This window comes from Phaethon aethereus (genome assembly GCF_964289735.1).
Source record: "Phaethon aethereus genome assembly, chromosome: 16".
NCBI lineage: Eukaryota > Metazoa > Chordata > Aves > Phaethontiformes > Phaethontidae > Phaethon > Phaethon aethereus.
The window spans coordinates 16200251-16219516 of NC_138592.1; the positions used below are offsets into that span (position 1 = coordinate 16200251).

At 49.1% G+C, this 19266-nt stretch overlaps 1 protein-coding gene across 1 annotated transcript in view; it reads right to left on the reverse strand.

Annotated features, from left to right (window-relative positions):
* Nucleotides 1–267: 267 nt before the first annotated feature.
* LOC309410743 (uncharacterized protein) overlaps nt 268–19266 on the reverse strand; it is a gene marked incomplete at its 5' end in the record, with an annotated part of 30591 nt that continues 11592 nt past the window's right edge. The window contains 16 exons of the mRNA XM_082007189.1: nt 268–608; nt 1031–1186; nt 1960–4494; nt 6272–6426; nt 8170–8290; nt 8547–8691; nt 9104–9420; nt 10196–10355; nt 11593–11894; nt 12350–12505; nt 13351–13520; nt 13726–13853; nt 16150–16343; nt 18237–18467; nt 18674–18820; nt 19103–19247. Coding sequence (XP_081863315.1) covers nt 387–608; nt 1031–1186; nt 1960–4494; nt 6272–6426; nt 8170–8290; nt 8547–8691; nt 9104–9420; nt 10196–10355; nt 11593–11894; nt 12350–12505; nt 13351–13520; nt 13726–13853; nt 16150–16343; nt 18237–18467; nt 18674–18820; nt 19103–19247 — 5284 coding nt within the window. The 3' untranslated portion in view covers nt 268–386. The remainder of the gene's footprint in view (nt 609–1030; nt 1187–1959; nt 4495–6271; nt 6427–8169; nt 8291–8546; nt 8692–9103; nt 9421–10195; nt 10356–11592; nt 11895–12349; nt 12506–13350; nt 13521–13725; nt 13854–16149; nt 16344–18236; nt 18468–18673; nt 18821–19102; nt 19248–19266) is intronic.

The window sequence follows — 19266 nt, forward strand, 5'->3', positions numbered from 1 at the left end:
AGACTCAAGGGGAACATCCATGGAATATTCTCTATTTTCAGGCAAGTTCCAGTTTTCTGACTTTCCTCCAACCCTGCCTGACCTTGAGGCGAGTCAGAGACTAGACCTAGGTGAATGATGTTGTTTGGCCAGGGCCAACAGATGTGTCTAACTGACAGTGACTGGGGTGGTCCCTTCCTGACAGCCAGACAAAACTCGGCCTGAAGCACAATGCAAAGCTGTGCCCATCAGGACAGCCACAGTGTTTTTTGGCGAGAGCTCTCCTACTCCTCACCTGGTTCTGTAGCTCAGATAATCGACTGCAGCGAGCAGGAGACTCCTCCTGTGAAGAAAATGCAAGCGTTTCTTTTTAGTCTCCAGTTTGGTCGGGGCACGGTTGAATATATTCAACTTCCGTTATTAGGTCTGTACTGGGGGGCTGCTGCCACTGGGAGTTGCCATTGTTCCTCCTTGTGGCCACAGCCTCCTCCCACCAAGTCAGATTCTGTCCTCACCTCCCTAGAAGCAGGCATCTTGTGCTGGTCAGACTCCGAGAGAGAAAATCCACGGGCATCTGGCAGCGACCGACCACCATAAACTCTCTTCAGTCTCCTCCGTTCACGTTCCACCTGCACGTTGCAGAGGAGAAAGGGTCACAGAAACCTGCCACCGAACAAGGAGCAAAAGGACCTCTGGACATCACGCCATGGCAAGGAGATGTCTGCTCAGAGACTGTTCATTGCACCAGAGAACGTTACGGGCAGAAGGCGCTCGATGTAGACTGTGCAAAGAGAAAGAGCAAGAGGAAACAGTTCCTGACACACACGAGAGTCAAATGGGTGTGTGGGCGAGAAGGGTGGTACCGGAGTGAATGTGCATTTGTGAGGGCAATGGGGTGCCAGAAGAGAGGGAAAGTACAAAAGTGTGTGTCCACAGGGGGAAGTGGGAGAGGGAAGGAAACAAGTAGAGGACTCCAAAGCGCTGCCTGTGGAAATGTGTTGTGCTCCAGAGGACCGCGAGGCTTTGCAGAGGCGGCGAAAGCCTATTTTACCTGCTCAAGAGTCCTCCTGAGCTCAGCATTGAACTGCTGCAGCTCCGTCTTCTCATGTGCCAGCCTCGCAACTGCTCGCTGCAGACATTCCAGCCGCTGCAACAGGAGTCCCTTCTCCGAGAGCCACGGTAGCTGCTCCCCTTCTGCAACAGCCTGCTGGGTGTCCAGAGAGGAGATTATGGGAGCTGGTGCCACATAAAGGTTAGGAGGGCCAGGATCAACACGCCAGGGAGAGTGAGCGGACTCGGGAATGGACAGTGCCAAGTCCCTTCTTCTCCTCCTGGTCCACAGGCCAAAACAACACACGTTCTTCCTAGGGGCCCTCCTCCACATCAACTTGGAGAAATGCGCACAAATTTGCCTTCGTGCTTTTTGGACTGTGGCACACGGACATCCTGAGTGTGCAGTGAAGCTTTTACCCTGATCAGGCAACGCTACGAATTCCATTCTATTTAATACAGTGGAAAAGCTGCACCTCAGAAATCTGCACCTCTGAAAGCATCCTCTAAGCACCGGCAGTGTAGCTGCTGTTCAGACATCGCTATAAAATTCTACCAAGTTTAGCGCATTAGTTTGGTCCGCTGTGCCCTTTCCTTTCCATGCCCAATCCTAACCATGACACGCCGGCTAAACTTGCCTAGACAGGAGATGGGAATTACCCACCCCCAACCTTTGGACTTGACTGAGTTTTCACAGCAAGCTCTGTAGTTCTTTGAGTACTTCTGGACTCAACAGAACACATTCGAGCATGTGAACGGTCTCTGGCCGCAGCTACACAGACAGGCAAGCCTGCTGGCTGCAATCCTGGTTTCTTTGGCCAAGCAGGTCATATCTTTATGGGAAACATATATTCCCATGTTTTTATGGGAAACATCTTTAGAATCCCTTCTAGACATTTTAGGTGACTGATGATCAATCACAGTGCCTACCTGAAGATGAAACCGGTCCTTGTCCCTCTCCGAAACCATACTCTGCAGGATGGCTACTTCTTGCCTCAGAGTCCCATTGGCCATTTCACTCTTGGTGAGGGCAAGAGTCAGTGCTTGTGCCTTCTCTTTCCATTCGATTTCTCCGCTTTCAGTCTGCTTCAAAATAGCAACCACACGCTCCAATTCTTCCCCCTTTGCTCTCCTCTCATCTTCCAGTTGTCGGCTTAGCTCCTTCTGCCTTTTCAGGAGATGGTCTCTCTCCTGGAGAACTTTCCTCTTCTCGGCTTCCTCTTCCTCCCATTTCTGGAGTTTCTGGATTTGTTTCTGTAGGGTCTCCCCTTCACCGTTCCATCGCAAAGCTGATGCCAGTTTTTTCACGAGTTCACTCTGCCTCCTAAGCTCTCGTTCTCTCCCTGTCAGAGTCTTCTCTAAATACCTGACTCTGTCTCTCTGGCACTTGATCTCTTCATCCTTCTTTGTCAGAGTCTGCTGAACGTGCTGGAGGTCTTCCCGAAGACCTCTTATTTCCTCTTCTAACTCTTGTAGTTCACCTTGAGCCTTGGTCTCTCCTTCCCTCTCAGGCAAGCCTTCTTCCAGGAGCTTCTCTTGCTCTCCGTGCTGTCTAAGCTCTTCGTTCTTCTTGGTTCGCCTAAGCTGGAGATTCTGCAAGGCCTCCAGGTCTTCTTCTTGGAGCTCCAGTTTTTGCAGAAGAGTTGCATTGTCTTCATATCTCTTCCTCACCACTTCCTCAAGCAGATTCACTTGCTTCTGGCAGGATGCTAGTGCTTCTTTCACGCTTTCTTCATGAAGCTGCAACATGTTCATTTGCTCTGTCTGCCTGAGGAACTCCAAATGGTTCTTCTTCACTATTTGGCTCATTTTGTCTAGATCCTGCTCTAGACTCTTGGCCTGCTTGCCTTCCAACTCCTTCTGCTCCTGAAGGGCCCGGACATGCTCTTGCAAAGACACTATCTCTTGATCTCTAGCTTCTAGAAACGATTCAGCACGTTCTAGTTTGTGCAGGATGGCTTTAGTCTGCAGCACTGCCTCCTCCTTTTGCTGTTGAAGCCTAGAGATAGTCTCCTCCAGAACCTCTATCTTTTTTTCGCTGTCTTTCAGAGTCAGTTTTGGTGCTTGAAGATGTGTTTGAGATGTGTTTTGCTCAGCTGCATGCTTTTCCTCCTTTTCCTTGCGTGCCTCACATTGCTTTCTAAGGCATAAGATTTCTTGTCCTTGCTCCTGTAGTGCCACTTGAAGATGCTGCAGAATTTCCTTCTGCTGTTCAGAGTCTTGTTCTTGTTTTTGGAAGGCCTCAATCACTTCCCTCTGAGACTCAATCATTAAATCCTTGTCTTGCAGTATTGCCTTAGTGTATTCTAAGTCTCTGTGTAAGATATTAATCTGTTCTTCTGTTTTTTCCTCATAGCTCCTTGTTTGCTGCTTGTGCATGTCTAGGAGTCTGTCCTTTTCTTTTAAGGTTGCTGAGGTCTGCTCCAGTTGGTCACGGACAGTCCTTAACTGCATTCCCATGACTTCTTCAGCTTCCTGGATTTGCTTTTGTTGTGACTCAAGCTCTCGCTCTTTTTCAGATAAAGAAAGTGTCATCTTCTCTACTTTACCACGAAGCTCTTGCAGGTGTCCCTCTTGCTGTTCCTTGTACCGCTGCAAGAGACTTAACTGATCCCTTTGAGAATCACACTCACTCTCTCTGTCCTTCAGAAGTGCCTTCAGGTGTTCAAGGCTTGCGTGCAGAGATTTTACCTGTTCTCTCTCCTTTTCCAGTTCCTGCATCTGCTGAGTCAGAGACATAAGCTCTAAGTTTTTCTCCTTCAAGTTTCCTTTCATATGATCAAGATCCGCAAGCAGATTTCTCACTTGTGATGTACCGCGTTGCTCTAGAATCATTATTTTCCCCTCCTGGGATCTGATCTCCTGGTCTCTCCCCTCCAGCTCTTTGCTCATCTTGCTGACAGCAGCCCTCTGCAATTCCAGCTGCTTCTCCAGCTCCTGTATCTTTTCTTGCTGGGATCTGATCTTCCGGTCTCTCTCCTCCAGCTCTTGGCTCATCTTGCTGACAGCAGTCCTTTGTTTTTCATGCTGCTTCTCCAGCTCCTGTATGTGTTCTTGCTGGGATTCTGTCTTCTCTTTTTCCTCTGCTATGTCCTTAATAACCTGATCAAGAGCAGTTTTATGCATTGCTTTCTGCTTTTCCAGCATTCTCATCTGTTCCTGGTATAACTTCAATTCTCCCTCCCTCTCTGACAGGAGGGCAGTCATGTGAGTGAGAGTATCCTGCAAAGCTTTCACCTCTGCTGCGTCTTTCTGTAGCATCTGGATTTTCTCCCACCGCATTCTCAGGTCCTCATTTTCAATTTTTAACATAGACAATGTAGTTTGGAGTTCATGTTCCCGGGAGTGATTCATATCATCTCTTGCTGTATTTGCTTGGGTTTCAGAGCCTGTGACTGATTCCTGAAGAAGTTTTATCTTCCATACCAGTTTTTCTCCAACTGCTTGAAGCCTCTCCCGTTCATGCTGCAAAACAGGGAGGAAAATATCTATTTTCATATATATATACAGAAAAATATATATAGGTCTAAAATATATCTAGACGTTTGTTTTTCCTACAAGAGTTGAACTCCAGCTCCAGTGGCAGTCAAGCACTGAAGTTTGAGCTTTTACTAGAAATTAGCAGCTATTCAGTTGGTTTCCCTGCTCGATGTAAATGTTCTGCTGTCTCTCAACGAAGATTTGGGAAGTGCACTGTGTTTACCAAACTCTGTCCACAGCTGATTTTTGGAGTCATTGTGAAATGGAGAAGTGGGAAAATATTGGTCATGTAAGAACAGCTGCACTGGCTCAAATGTCTGAGCTACTCTCCTGCCTATAAGCGCATACACTGGGAAGAAAGCCTCAGGGTGGGGTAGACTGACATGATACCTCCCCAAGCCCAGCACTGTTCCAGCTTGTGAGAACTTTCGCAGCCTCCTCCTGAGGCCATGCAGACCTGCTGTATTTGCAGCACCCTTTGCCAAGGCGTTCAACAGGTCTGCTCTGCTGTAAGTACACCACCTCCTGTCCTCTGCCTGCAGCAGAGGCTCTCACTACCTTCATCAGGTGGCTCTTGTTCATCTCCCGGAGAAGAGAGTGAACGACCGCTGCCCCCTCTCTCCCTGCCTCTCAGGACGGTGGAGCCCTTTCCTGCACCACTCTTTAGGTTGCGTCTTGCCCAGCTTCTTCAGCCAGCCCCATCTTTCTTTTTGCCCCTCTCGGAAGCTCTTCTGGCTCTAGTGTGTTCTTCTGGGCAGGAGCTGCCAGAACTGCAGCCAGGATTTGAAGTCCAGACTAAGCATCATTTAGGCAGTGGCATGATGCAGTTCTCTCTATTAGGATGGGAAGAGAGAATACCTCATTCACCTTTTTTTTTGGTTTTGGACTTCTACTGTGCAGAATTTTCATGGTACCATCCTCTAGAACCCCACTGTCCTCTCTTGAAAGAGTAATGGTCAGATCACAGTCTATCACTCTGCGTTTCTGTGGCTGAAATCAGGACTAGTTTTCCCCTTGCAGACATGCATATTTAGCTGGATCAGCACTTTCATTTCCCAAATGCCTCTGTTTTCTCCCCGCTGTCTGTGCTCAGACGGGCAATGTTGAACAACTTTCTGTTATTATCCAGCTTTGTCTTCTCCCCCTGTTTTCCTGATCCAGACACTGAGAAATCTACATATGGATTTGGACACCAATAATTGCCAAACCATGCAAGGTAAGTAAGCAAGCAAGGTAAGCAACAAGTTTGGAAATTACCTTGACTTAAGCTTCAAGCGTAGAAATCTTCAGAACTGAGGAAAATAAACACCCCAAATCATAACTGAGTTTTCTATGACTATGGCATCTTTTCCTACTTATTCACAAGAACGCAACTGGAAATGTTAAACCAGAAAAAACACCACTGGTCTAAGCAGTATTCTTCTGCTCTTGTAGTGGTCTGTGGTCTCTCCACATAGTCTGTGACATTGGTCATCTTAGCAATCTCTCCTTTCTGGACTGTCTTCTCTTACCCAAGGCGATGACCCTGCTAATGCAGCTACACGGCCTGGCAGGAAAGCAAAAGCCTGGGAAACAAGGAAGGAGGAGTGGAAGGAAGGGGAAAATGAGGGAAACTACTCTGCATCTTCTCACATCTGGACTGAACCTGTACACCACCACCCAAAATCAGCTCTCCAACGGAAAAAGTTGCTCCTCAGAATTAGTAACAGAAGGCAAAAAAAAAGTGTAAGGAATGGCGCTTCACGGCATCTGCCAGCCTCACCAGGACATCCTTCCTTTGCTTCTCGGTGCTCTCCAGTTTCCTTGCCAAAGATGCCACCTCTTGATGCAGAGTCACAGCCTCCTCCTTTAGAGCAGTGGCCTCTTCCTGCAAGGCAGCTTGTAGAGAGTTCTTCTTGCGTTCTGCCATCTGTGTCTCTGCAGCAGCAAAGGGGAAGGAGAAGGAGAAGGTGAAAAGCGAAGCAAAACCAAACCCTGATTTGCACCCTATCGAGAAAACATCATTTTTTCTCTGCCTGTCTGTGTTTTCCAGGACTAAGCCCACACGGGCTTTCAAAGTAGACATGAGTACAGGAAACTTCCAGGCAGAGAAAAAAAAGAAGAATGGAATGTGGCAAGGTTCAGAAGAATATGAAAATGTGTTTGCTCTTCTGCTTGTTGAAAGGCCGGGGCTAAGGGCATGGCAGCACATCACCCACAGTGTCAGAAGAAGGTTGAGCCAACGTCCACGAAGCAAGGACACAGACAGCAGGTGAGAGCCAGATCTAGTGCGCGAAAGGAAAAGGAAGCAGCAGCAAAAGCAAAGACTGACTATAACACAGCTAATTGACCAGGAAGACTTAAGAGACGTTAGAGAAAAGAACAGATGTCAGTGTTGTGCTTGAAGATGCACTTTGCTACTTGTCCAAAAGGACGCTGGGGAGTACGTTGTGCATGGGCAGAAAAAAGAAGAAAGGAAGTATCCCAGTGATACTAGGACAACAGCAAGGCCAGAACAACTGAGCATCACACCAGGACCGAGACCTGAAGCAAGGAGGACTACAGATAGACAGGAACTAAAACTAAGCCAATAGACCAAACTGATAGACAGGAACTAAAGAGGAAAAGAACTGAGGCGTGGGCCAAGCAGGATCCATCCAATGGCAGAATTTAAAGTACAGAAGCTCTTATCATATGTAACACATGTGGTAAAACTACGGCTGTTCCAGAAAAAGGGATGATCTAAGGTCTGAGACAATCTCTCCTGTAAAGAGTCTGAAAAATGACCAGCAGTGCCATCTCAGAGCGGGAACATGAAGAAATGCTGAGCACGTAAAGGCAGGACATGAGCAGGCGACAGCCTGTGGCAGAGGCAATGAGCAATGCCCACCCTTCCCTGTTCCTGCAGTCTGAGACACGGAAAACAAGGCGATGAGATGAAAAAGCTTTTCTGATGGGGAGAGTGGGAAAACAATGACAGAGGAAGGAGCAGGGATGCCTGTCCAGCTATGATGTAGAGAGGCCAATAGCCCTGGAGGCTCTGGGATGGCCTGCAGATTAGAGGAAGAGGTGACTAGCTACATGTGAAAAACAGTTTGTAGATAAACCCAACGTGAACACGTTAGCAAAGGCGTAAGTAAGAAGTGGCTAGGGAAGTCAGAACCTGTGTTTGCTATGGCTCTAAGCTCAGACACCAAATCAGTATCAGCAAGAAAACAGGTAAGAAGGATGCAGAAGCACGAGGCACCGGGGAACGAGGAAAAGCAGCGGAAGAAAGGATGCAATAACGCAGGAACTTAACACTGAACTAACGCTCGGTGAATCTGCCACGTAAGAGGAAAAGGAAGTCACTAAAGACAAGCCTTTTTGCAGGTTGGTGCTGTTACAGAGCATATGGAGACGGATGCTGTGAGGCATCAAGCTACCCCTACCTAGCAGTGACCCGTGACCCGAAGGCACCACCTCTGCACATGTGTCACCGGTAGCACAGCGAGATGCACTGCCAGCCACTGGATCCTTCTCTCTCAAAAGCTTCCACTAGTAGTTCTACCGAGAAGTCTCTTGCTTGTTGTTTTACTCCCTTTCCCATCTCTGGGCACTGCACTTTCCCTCCGCCTGGTATCAGAGAACCCCGCTGGTGAGACAGGACGGGGTCAGTGGGTTGGAAAGGAGAAGCTGTACCTTCCTGGCTTTGAGACAACTGTTTCTGCAGCTCTTGATTGTGGGCGCTGAAATGGTCCCTCTCAGCTTGCCTCTTGCTCAGCTCCAGCTCCAAGTCCTCTATCTTCTTCCTCGCATCATTCTGGAAGAGGAGAGAAGAGAAGCATCACCTCACTGCTGGCAGGAGACAAAGAGGTGCAAACGCTAAGGCAGAAGTAGCCAAGGCAGGAGGGGGTGTTGGACAGTAATGGTAGCTGTTATCATCATTCTCCTTACTCCCCACGGCAGCAAGCCAACCTGCCCTACAAGAATTTACCCCGATTCTGGCTTGGGCACTCTGCTCGTCGGTTCTGTCCCGCCGAGGGACGGGATCTCTGGCTGCACCAGACACACGTTACCAGATCTTGCTGAGTCTGCTTCAGGTGCTGACGCAGGTCTTGTAGGGCTGCTGCCACTCTGTCCACTGTCAGCTCTGCAGGGGGGTCCCTGGCCTGAGAAACAGTTTGGCCCCACACATGTCCCTGTTCTGAAGAAAGAAGCCATCTGTTTCAAGCTTTAACTGAAGGGCCTCCAACCAACAAGGCCACCTTTCTACACAGGAGAAGGTGGCGGTGCCTTTGACGTCGTCTGAGAGCTCACATTACAGCAAGACGTGTGTCACAGGCTAGCGTTATTTGGATGACTGCTAAAGCCAGCGCTGCCCCAAGGAAGAAGGCACGTGCCCTCTGACTTGGCATGACTTGGGCCCTCTTTCGTTTTCATGCTGGTCATTTCTCCATGTACAAACATGGACTTGCCTCTCTGCAGCGATGACAGGCTTTCAAGACTTCCAGAGGCTTGAGGCAGCCGAAGCGGAAAGGATGAGGCTACCACATCGGGATTATAGCGAACCACCCCTCCCTCCATCTGCTCTCCTGTACGTGCTCTATGGACTTGCTCAGCCAGTCTGCCACACTTGCCTGAGCTCCAAGCGACCAAGTCTCTGCTGTCACAGATCGTGTGGTGGAGAACCAAGTGCAGTTGCTCCAGCTGGGATCGCGCTTCACAGCGGGCGCTGTCAGCCTGCTGACGCTCCGCGGCCAATGCCTCTGCTCTGTTCTCTGTGCTACGAAGCCTCAAGCGCAGTTCAGACGTCTCAGCCTCCAGCGTGCGCAGAGTCTCCCTCAGGCAACGTTCGCCGGCTCGGGACTCCTCCAGATCCTGCAGCAGCTGCTTCTCTTGAGCTGCCAGGTCAGCCTCCTTCTCCAGCACTACCGCCTGCAGTGACTGTATCTAGAACACAGACGCACAGAGCCTCAGGGACACCGCTGCTCCTGAGGCAGCGGAGCGGGAACTAGAGGAAGCAATGAAGGAGAAATCACCTCAAGCAAATCAACCACTGGAAACAGAAGGCACAAAGCCAAGGATTCAAACTGAGCAAAATAAGCTAGAAACAGGTATCCAGAGGCTGAGGGGCCCGAAGGCGGTTTCCCCATCCCCAAAGGAACGATCAAACTGTCAGGCTTTCGTGCTTTCCAACCTCAGAAACGAAGCTCTGTGGGCGGGGTGAGTGTGAGAGCGGGTGGCTGGCAGGTGAGGTGGCAGATCAAGCATCCCCACATGGAGAGAGGGGCTGCCAGGGATGCTCAGGAGTAGAAGTGAAAGGGAGACAATCAGCATCCTTCATGGGGCATCTCCAAAATGCCCGAGGAACCGGCTGAGATGGAAGTGACTTCCACAGACTGCCATAACCACTTCTGTTTCACCAGACTGCTCAGTGCCCGTCGAAGGCAGAAACGCCATCTGGGGACGACGTTTGTAACAGAGGTACTGAGAAGCTCCAAAGGAGCCTTCCGTTTCTCCTCAGAGATTTAATGCCGTGAACCATGAGAGAATAGGGGAAAGCACAGGCAGAACATCGCAGATCCAGCCTTGACCTCCATGTGCAAAGTCCCTGGGCAGAGTACAGCAGGTGTGTACGTTGTTGGGAGGGGAAACAAGCTGGGGCCTACAAGCTGAAGGTGGGATTCTATGTCCCTGGAGAAGAAGATGCTAGTGCCTAGCTCACCTGGTTGTTGAGCTCTTGTATTTCCCTTCTGTGGTCTGAATGCAGCTTCTGGGCCTGGTGAACAGCAGAAAGAAGCTGAGACACCTCGTTTTGCTGGGCAAGGTTGTTTTCTTCCAGGGTTCTGAGGCTCAGTTCCTTCTCTTCCAGAGACAAGGTCAGCCTGCCAGACAAAGCATGCAACTCATTACTACGTGGCATAACGTTTAATAAACTCTTAGGACTTCCACCACCAAGGGGAAAAGTGCTTTGTCTGCTGAGGTTTGTCTAAACATCCGGGCTGCTGCTTCAGTCCTAAGCCAGGTTGGCAGCCACACCCAAGCATGTGCCCACTACGCTTGCTTCCACAGAAGAAAGGGGAATTACTGCCTACATACCCGATCTTTCTGGAGATGGGAATGTGAATAGAAACACAACCAAGTCCTGAAATGAAGACATCAGGGAAGAGGAAAGTTTTTCTTCTGACTAATGAGATGCCAAGGGAGACGTTTTGTCAATAATGCAGAGACATTTTCTCCCCCTAGCTTGTATGTCCTGATAGGAAGAGCAGCAGGGAGTTTTGCCAGCACCCATATCACTTTCAGCTAGAGAAATGACGGCTGACACCAGCCGTGGTAATGGAGGCTTGGAGGAAATGCTCAGATCCGTCTAGAAGACGCAGGATCCCTCGCAGGGGAAGCAAGACTGCACTGCCTTTTATTTCTCTTCTTCAGGGAAGACATGTGCTGAAGACTGGCAGGACTTTACCAGGGGAAGTAGCCTGCCTACCCTTTCTCTTCTTTCGTGCACTCCTTGGACAGTCAGTCCTATCTGCAGCTGCTGAGGCTGGCAGGGACCCTGCTCGAGCCTCTCCAGACACCTGTGGGGATTTTCTGAGGAGCGAGGAAACAGATGGCAATCAGAAACATTCTTCTTTCTTGGGTGTCTCAGAGGGGAATCTGGCTTAGTTCAAAACCATGGTTTTAAGATGGCTTCTCCCAACCAGAGGTATCGGGCTGGAAGACCGATACAGATCCCAAATGCTTCAAGTTTACTGGACCCGAGGAGGAGCTGATGGATCAATCCAGCTCACTGTACTGCAGCTCCACCTGCCTCCTTCGGTGCATTTCAGGTTTGAACCCCCTGAAAGTCTCGTTTATCAGTATTAATGTGCCGACCTAACAAAAGAACACCGCCTTTGAAGGAAAGGACTACTCCAAAAGCCACCGTCTTCAGAAAAACAGTAACTGAAGGATTAGAAGAAAATGAAACACAGCATCAAGAGAATGAAACATCTCTGCATGGGTAGTTCAGAAGTCTGCTTTTTAGGAAATGCTGCCAGAGCCGCTTGTATATGCAAAGATCTGGAAATGGCATCAAGCCATCAAACAGAAGGGAGAGTCTCACTGGCTTTTGTTTACCTGGCTTTTTCACTCTCAAGGACCTTCAGCAAAGCCTGAAATTCTCTGTTGCAGTGCTCCGCTTCTTCCCATCGACTCCTTTCCTCCTGCAAGGACTGCAGACACGCTTGCAGCTCCTCATTCTGATGTTCTGCCTCCTCCCATTGACTCCTCTTCTCCTCCAGGATCTTCTGGAGGTGCACAACCTCCAGCACCTTCTGCCTTGACAGTTCCTGTGCCTCACTCAGATCTTGCTGAGCTTTGCGGCCAATCACTTGCTGGGACTCTTTGGAGGCTGCTAACTGAGACGTCAACTCTTCCACCTCAAGCAAAACAGAACAAAGCAGTCAAAGACTACAGCTTGTCACTGCCAGACATATCACACACTGTGAGGAAAGGGACAGAACAACTTTAAATTTCACCCTGTCACGACAGTACTAGATTCACAGTGGATACAGCCGACTTGTTGAAAAATCCACGTGGGTCACCACGTTCATCTGAAAAACCACCTCACGAAACATGGCTAGCAGTAACTGGCCAGCAGAAATCCATTCTGATGATCGCTGGCAAACAGGCAGAGGGACTAACCCATCTGTCCAGGGCAGCAGCTGCAATTCAGCTGACCAGTAAGTCTCCTTCAGACCAGCTGAGATGGAGACCACAGTAAGGTGGCAGTCGGAGGGACTACCCCATCAGCCTGCTGCTCTGCAATGGAAAGGCAAGAAGGGGAGAGACCACCTGTTTGATGACTGGAGTCATCTATTGCTGTTCCAGTCACCTGGTTTCGTAGAGCATCCCTCTCCTGCAGAACAGTATTAATTTCCTCTTTGGTGGTTTGGATTTCCTCATTGTGCCTCTTCTCCACTGCCTTGATCTCTCTCCGAGTTTTGTCCAGCTCTGCTTGCAGCTTTTCTGTGATGTTCTGTAAACACAAATGGAGAGCAAGTTACTGGGACGTGCCATCAGGGTCACCTCTCTCCTCTTCCTGTCTCAGAATCACATTCACTCAGCCACTTCTTTCTGCTTTTCTGCCCCGCTCTGCTTCTGCTTGCCTGAGGAGTGGAGGAAAAGGCTTCAAGATGAACTCCCAGACAAGCTCCGCAAAAAAAAAGCAAAGCTTCATCCCTCCCACAAACCCCCACCTCAACAGTGCACAGCAGTGGCTCTCTGCCATCCATAAATCATGTCCCATCAAGGAACTTAAAGGGAGGCTCAGCACAGAGAAGAACCATAGAATCATTTAGGTTGGAAAACACCTTTAAGACCATTGAGTCCAACCACAAAGAAAAGGGGATGTCTCCTTCCCCTCTTTGATGGCTGCCTGTTTCCTAGCACCTCTCTTCTCATGATTTCTCTCTATTCTCAGAGTCTCTATTTTCAAAGCTCACCTGCCTTTTCATCAATGACAAGGTGCAGGTGGACTGCAGGGTGAGAAAGAGACCAGTACCCTGATGCCCTAGTCACAACACAGGCCACGAACTGAAGTACCAGGAACCAGGGGCCTGTTCTGTAAGCTGCCACGCTTTGGGTGGAGACCACCCAATCTTCTGTTGAACTCGTCTTACGCCCACACAGAACCTGTGGCTGCATATACTCTCCCACCATAGCCCCGTGGGTCTTCACGGGCCTTCAAGTGTGAGCCATTGGCTCTGCTGCCTGGCCTAGCAACGTGTGGCCTGTGACAGATGATTGCTGCCCTTTCACATGCTCAGGCTGTTCTTCTCCTGAAGCCAGCCCACAAGGCTTGCGTCAAGAATTCAGAAGCATATTGTTTCCTACCAGGTCTTGCAGGAGCTTGTTTATTTCCGCTTCATGATCAGCCTCCCGAAGCTGGAGGGTACTGTCACACTGCTGTTCTGTCCGCAAGAGCTGCTGCGCCATGTTTTCCCGTTCCTGCTTCATGAGAGATCGCTCTGCTTCCAGCTCATATCGAAGGCACTGCACTTCCCCTGCAAACACGGCAAACAGCAAGATTCAGAGTCTACACAAGCAGCGCTTCTGACTTTACTGACCTTACGCCATTTGAATTTCGGTCTAGGAGGGATCTGCCTCCAGCTCCTTCACTCCTCAGAAGCACTGCGGACACAGAGCCATTTTTATACCACCTTCCCTAGGGCAGGGCACCACCAGAAACAAGGCACATGAGGCTCTCACCTTGTATCACCTCCTTGGCTTGCTTGACTGCGTGAAGTTGGATTTCAAGCTGACTCCTGCTGATCTCCAGCTGAAATAAGTGCTGCTGAGCCTCAAACAGGCTGGATACCAGGGTCTCCTTCACAGACCTGCAAGTTGTGAATACGGAGAGAAAGGAGCTTCTTGCTCCTGACATCCACGCAGACTTATGCCAGTAGGAAGTCGTTCAAGGTCCCTACACCTGAGGATGGAAAATGGCTTGCATGGAAACGTGTATACAGACATCACATTTCTACCGTTGCAAGAGCAATGCAGGCCCCTCCGAGGGAATGCCCGGGCTTTCCTTACGACCTAGCGTAACGCAAAAAAGCCCAGCCGAGTTTGATCTCAGTAGACAAATCTTAAATTGCTGTTGTCCGATCTAGGACACGCGGGTAGCTGTGCCCACAACGTCTGTGCCGGCAAGCAAAAGCCCAGCCTCTGCTCGCAGCCCTTAATCTCATCAGCACTTCCAGGTTGCTCTGCAGCAGCACAGAAAACAGAAGAGTATTACCCTGTCTGACTCGTGACTTTTTAGTGCTGTTCATAGCATGGGTATAGGTAGGTAGTTTTCCAGACTCCCTATATTTAAAAGGGGCCAAAGAAATACATCAGGTGATATAGTAAAATCTCATGCTGGTAGCAGCATTTGTAAGAAATCAGAACTAGATTTTATCTGAACAAGAACGATCTGAAAGGAGAGACAGGTATCCTTCCGTTTAAACGCTGGGAAGGTCAAGAGAAAAACTTGCTACCTTTATTTCCACGTTGCTAAGTAAGTAGGCAGTAGCCCAAATGACTTGTCACTCCTTAGACAGGAAGCTGTAGTACTGCAGAGGCAAACTGTTACTCCAGAGACTTCAACCAGCTGGTGCATAGATACACAGGATTCTGGAACCAGGAGCTGCAGTTACCTCCCTGACCTCACACAGCGCCCTGCGTGCCAGCGTCCTCCAATACACAGCACCGCCTCACTAGTACAGGGATGCCATCAGGGTAACGTCCTTCAGGGCAACGGGGCACCCGAGTGGTACAACAGTAAAACCCTCAACGGGAGGATTTCACTGCTTTGATGGACAACGGAGGATCGATCTCCAAGAAGGAGAACAAGCACAGATTTCTGATTACGCCGATCTCGGGCAGTCCAGAGTAAATGTGCCCCATTTCATGGATAAATAGAACTCAGGCTCTAAAACAGAAAAGATGGGACTCCAAAACCGTGACAACAAAAGGCTCTTGAGAACAGCATCTGGCAAGAACAGTTGCTGATTTTTCATTATCTATTGCCAAAGGTTCTTCATAACTAACTGATCTCTTTTTAAAAATAGCATTTATCTCTTTGGCGGAAAAAAAAAAAAAAGGAGCTGAACATTTAATAATTTAATAACAGCCCAATAATTGACCAAACATAATTCAGTTGGATCAAATAAGAGAAGCTGGAGCTCCAAAGAAGCAGCAGCTCTCAAGAAACACACTGAGTCAAAATGGCGTTTATCAGCCTTGCTAACAACATACTCTGGAGTGGTAAAGTGTAGAAGTCAAGAAGTACGACAATCAATCTCAAATACCAAATGTACAGATCTGCAAGTTCAGGAGTCTTCTAAAAAACACCTAAGAGGAGGACAAACATCTCAAGTCTTTTTCTCTTTTTCTTTGTGGAAGGGAAAAGCAGAACTTGTCACATGTGATCTCAGAAACCCGATACAGCAGAAGCACAGAAGCTTGTTCCTTCCCTGTATAACTTCTCCACAACGTCTGTCTCTGAACAGCAGGTGGTAAGGAGCCCAGGACCCAGGCATCAGTGATGGGCAACAATCCCCAAAGACTGGTGAGAATTCAAAAGAGGTTTCTCTGCTGCTGCTGTAACCAGCTCTAGGTCCTGCACCATACTTGACAGGAGTTAGCTTAGAAACAGAAGGCCCTCAAGATTTTCAGCCTCTAGCTTCACCCTAAATGGCAGTGTCCTCCTCACAATGTCCGTACGCAACAGCCTTGAATTCTGAAGATCCCATGCCAAGCTACTTATTAAGGGAAGATCTATGTTCAAAGGCACAGAACAAGAAACCAAAACTAGAGAGAAACTTCAGGTTTCAGTAAATGTCTGCATGGTTTAATTGCTACTCAACGCAGAGCCAAGTTGGCTTGCTTTGGACTTCACACCTGTGTGAAGTGCAAGGGGGCAGAAACATGAGCCCAAGGCTCAGGGGAGCTTTAGCTGTCAGAAAATAACACTCAAATCATGGTAGACTCTTTTTTCTTTTGGCTCGAGAGTCTTCCATTTTCTGTGCATGGAAGGTGAAAACATCTGAAAAGCACGCAAGATGCAATAAATCCTCGTGTAATGATTACCTTTATAATTACAGACATTAAATAACGTCCTGCCTAGGCTCTCCTCCCTGCCTTTACCTGGTTTCCGCCAACTGCTCTGAAAGGCCTTGGTTGTCCCGCTCCATGGCTGCCAGTCGCACCTCTAGGGCGGCCTTCTCATGCACCAGCAATTCCTTCTCTTTGGATGCCTCGGCCAGCGCGTGCCCTTGGCGACAGGACTCCTGGCGCAACTGCTCCAGACCACTGCTTGCCAACTCTTGCTGATGGTAAACCTGAAAGCGGGACAAAATACAGTTAGAGCCCTTTCTCTGGAGTTCTGTGCAGAGCCAGCCAGTGCCACTGGTGAACCAGCTACCGCAGAAAGAGCTCCTGTACCGTGGGCTGAAAGCTTAACAGCATCTGCTGTATACCGCGCTCATACCCTGGGCTGCCAAAAGGCACTGGCACCGTTAACTTGGAAGAGATGCGTAAGGCCCTGCTGGCGTGCCGGGGACCACACAGCTCCTTCACGACAAACGTACGTATCCCACACTACGTGTTTTCATGCACAAATTCTGCATTTTCCAGAACTGCCACCTTGCAAACTGACATTCTACCAGGATCTATTGTAGTGCTGGAAATTTTCAGGAAGGTTTGAGCAAAAGCATCTTTGCTCATGGGAGAAAGTGAAAATACACATGGTTTCACCTTCTAGAAAAAGAAAATACTCAAAGTGTCACCTACTTTGGTGTCTAAAGTCTGGCTGATGTGGCCAAAGAGATGGTAGACTCTGTTGGCACAGTAGCTCATGTCAAGAACACTGTTTACTTGTCTTACACAAACAAGTTGTCTAATATGCCTTGCTGGTATTCCAGCTTGAAGATTAACCACAATTTTTGGGCTTTTTTCTTCAGTCTAACACCGCTGCTGGGTATTTGCCAAACATACCACATACTCCAAAACTAAGGCTATCTAACAGAGAACAGACCGTCAGAAACAAACAATTCTCTCAAAGCTATCCCATAATACCCAAGATCATACATTGTGACACTGACATTTCCGTGATGACAAACTCCCTAGTCTCCTCCAGGGACATGATTCTCCCAAGCTCTTCTTCCAGGCTACCAAAATCAGTTAGTCCTGACTGAAGAGTCTTGTGTGATCACCTCTTTCTCCTCTTCTTCCTCAACGCCTAAAGAGACTCTAACAATCCATAGAATCACAGAATCATTTCGGTTGGGAAAGACCTTTAAGATCATCGAGTCCCACCGCACACCTAATAATGGCCAAGACTGACACCCACCTCGCTACAACCCCCGTTCAGGTACTTGTAGAGAGTGATAAGGTCTCCCCTCAGCCTCCTCTTCTCCAGGCTAAACATCCCCAGTTCCCTCAGCTGCTCCTCATCAGACTTGTGCTCCAGACCCCTCACCAGCTTCGTTGCCCTTCTCTGGACACGCTCCAGCACCTCAGTGTCTTTCTTGGAGCAAGGGGCATAAAACTGAACACAGTAGTTGAGGTGGGGCCTCACCACTGCCAAGCACAGGGGCACGATCACTGCCTGCCCTAGTCCTGCTGGGCAGGACCTGTTTCTGACACAAGCCAGGATGCTGTTGGCCTTCTTGGCCACCTGGGCACGCTGCCAGACGATACGCAGCTGGCTGTCGACCAGCACCCCCAGGTCCTTTTCCCCTAGGCAGCTTTCCAGCCACAAAGTTGCATGTATGTCTTACAATACCATTTCAACAATTTCAGGATGTCACTGCCGCTCTTAGCAATACATGACAGCAGGCACTGACTTGCAGCTTTGTCCCGCTCTCTAGGCTCAGACAAATGGAGTTTTGAAAGTTGCAGACTTCTCAATGAAAAACATAAATAGGAACATGCAGCCCTGCTTTTCACCTCAGAAAAAGGACTCAGAGCTACACAGTTTGCTGCTTTGGCCACATGTGAGAGTAGTAGCCCCACTCAGATTCATGGACAATGCAATCGTCTCTTTGCAGCTTATCAAAAGCTCTGCAAGCCATCAAGACGTTTCCAAGAAGAAGTAAACATGACAGTAAAAGCATGACCTCCAGCACTGCCATGTGTCTCCTGGACAAAACCACTGCAGAATCCAACGGATGCAGCTTCACTGAGCCAAGCAGCCCAATGCCCACCCAGAAGCACCAGGTTTTTGGTCTCACCTGACTGAGTTTCTCTTGGGTTTCTTCCTTCTCCTCTGCCAGCCACCTCAGCTCTGCCTGCAGCCTCTCCTGTTGCTCCTCTGCTTCCTGCAGCAGCTGCTCCAGGTGGGCTTTCTCTGCGCAGAGCTCGTCATTTGCTCTTTTACACAGGCTCAGCTTCTCCTGGTCAGACATCTTTGCTCTCGCCATGTCGGCCACTCTACCTGACAGAACTTCATTCTCTTGCTCCAGCTACAATCACAGAAGCAGAGAGGAAACAAAATACAGTTTTATGTATAAATAAAATACAGAGTTTACTATGAAGAAGCTTTGGCATGCACAGGAAGAGGAACAACATGTCCATATTCAGTCAGCCGTACGGTCGGAAGGCAAGAAGTCTCAGAAGCAGCAGCAGCTGGAGACAAACACCTCACAAGCTCTTTGGCAGCGCTGCTCACCTGCAGCACAAGTTTGTTCAGCTGCACTTTATCCAGTGCGAGAGCTTCATTGATGCTGCTCATGGTTGCTGTTGCAACATGCAGATCAGCATTTTCAGCACTCGGCTCACTGTGAGCCCCGGTCAACTCTGCTACCAACTGCTCAGCCTGAAGAGACAAAAGAACAACATGACAATAAAAGCAGGAAAATCCCCGACTTCAAGCAGCAAGCCCACACCCCCGTGCGTTTCTGACATACTCCCAGTTCAGCGCTCCCAATAAGCACGTGGGGACTAACTACCCCAAAGAGCCTGGGTGCTCTGATCACCGTTTTCCAAGATGGAGAACAACGTTGTCCCTGTTCTCTACTGCCAGAAGCAGCATCTGCGGTGGTCTTGTTATCACAACTCCCTCTCCCACAAGTGCTGCCTAGCAAGATGGTGACCATACCTTCTCCAGTGCCACCGTAAGCTCGTGTTTCTCTTGCTTCAGCAGATCCCTCTGAAGGTGCGATTCCTCCAGTGCCTCTCTCGCGACTGCCAGCTCACTCTGTAATAATGAATGTTTGCCTTCAAGTGCAGCTAAGTCCTTCAGTCTAGGAGAAGGGGAAAGGC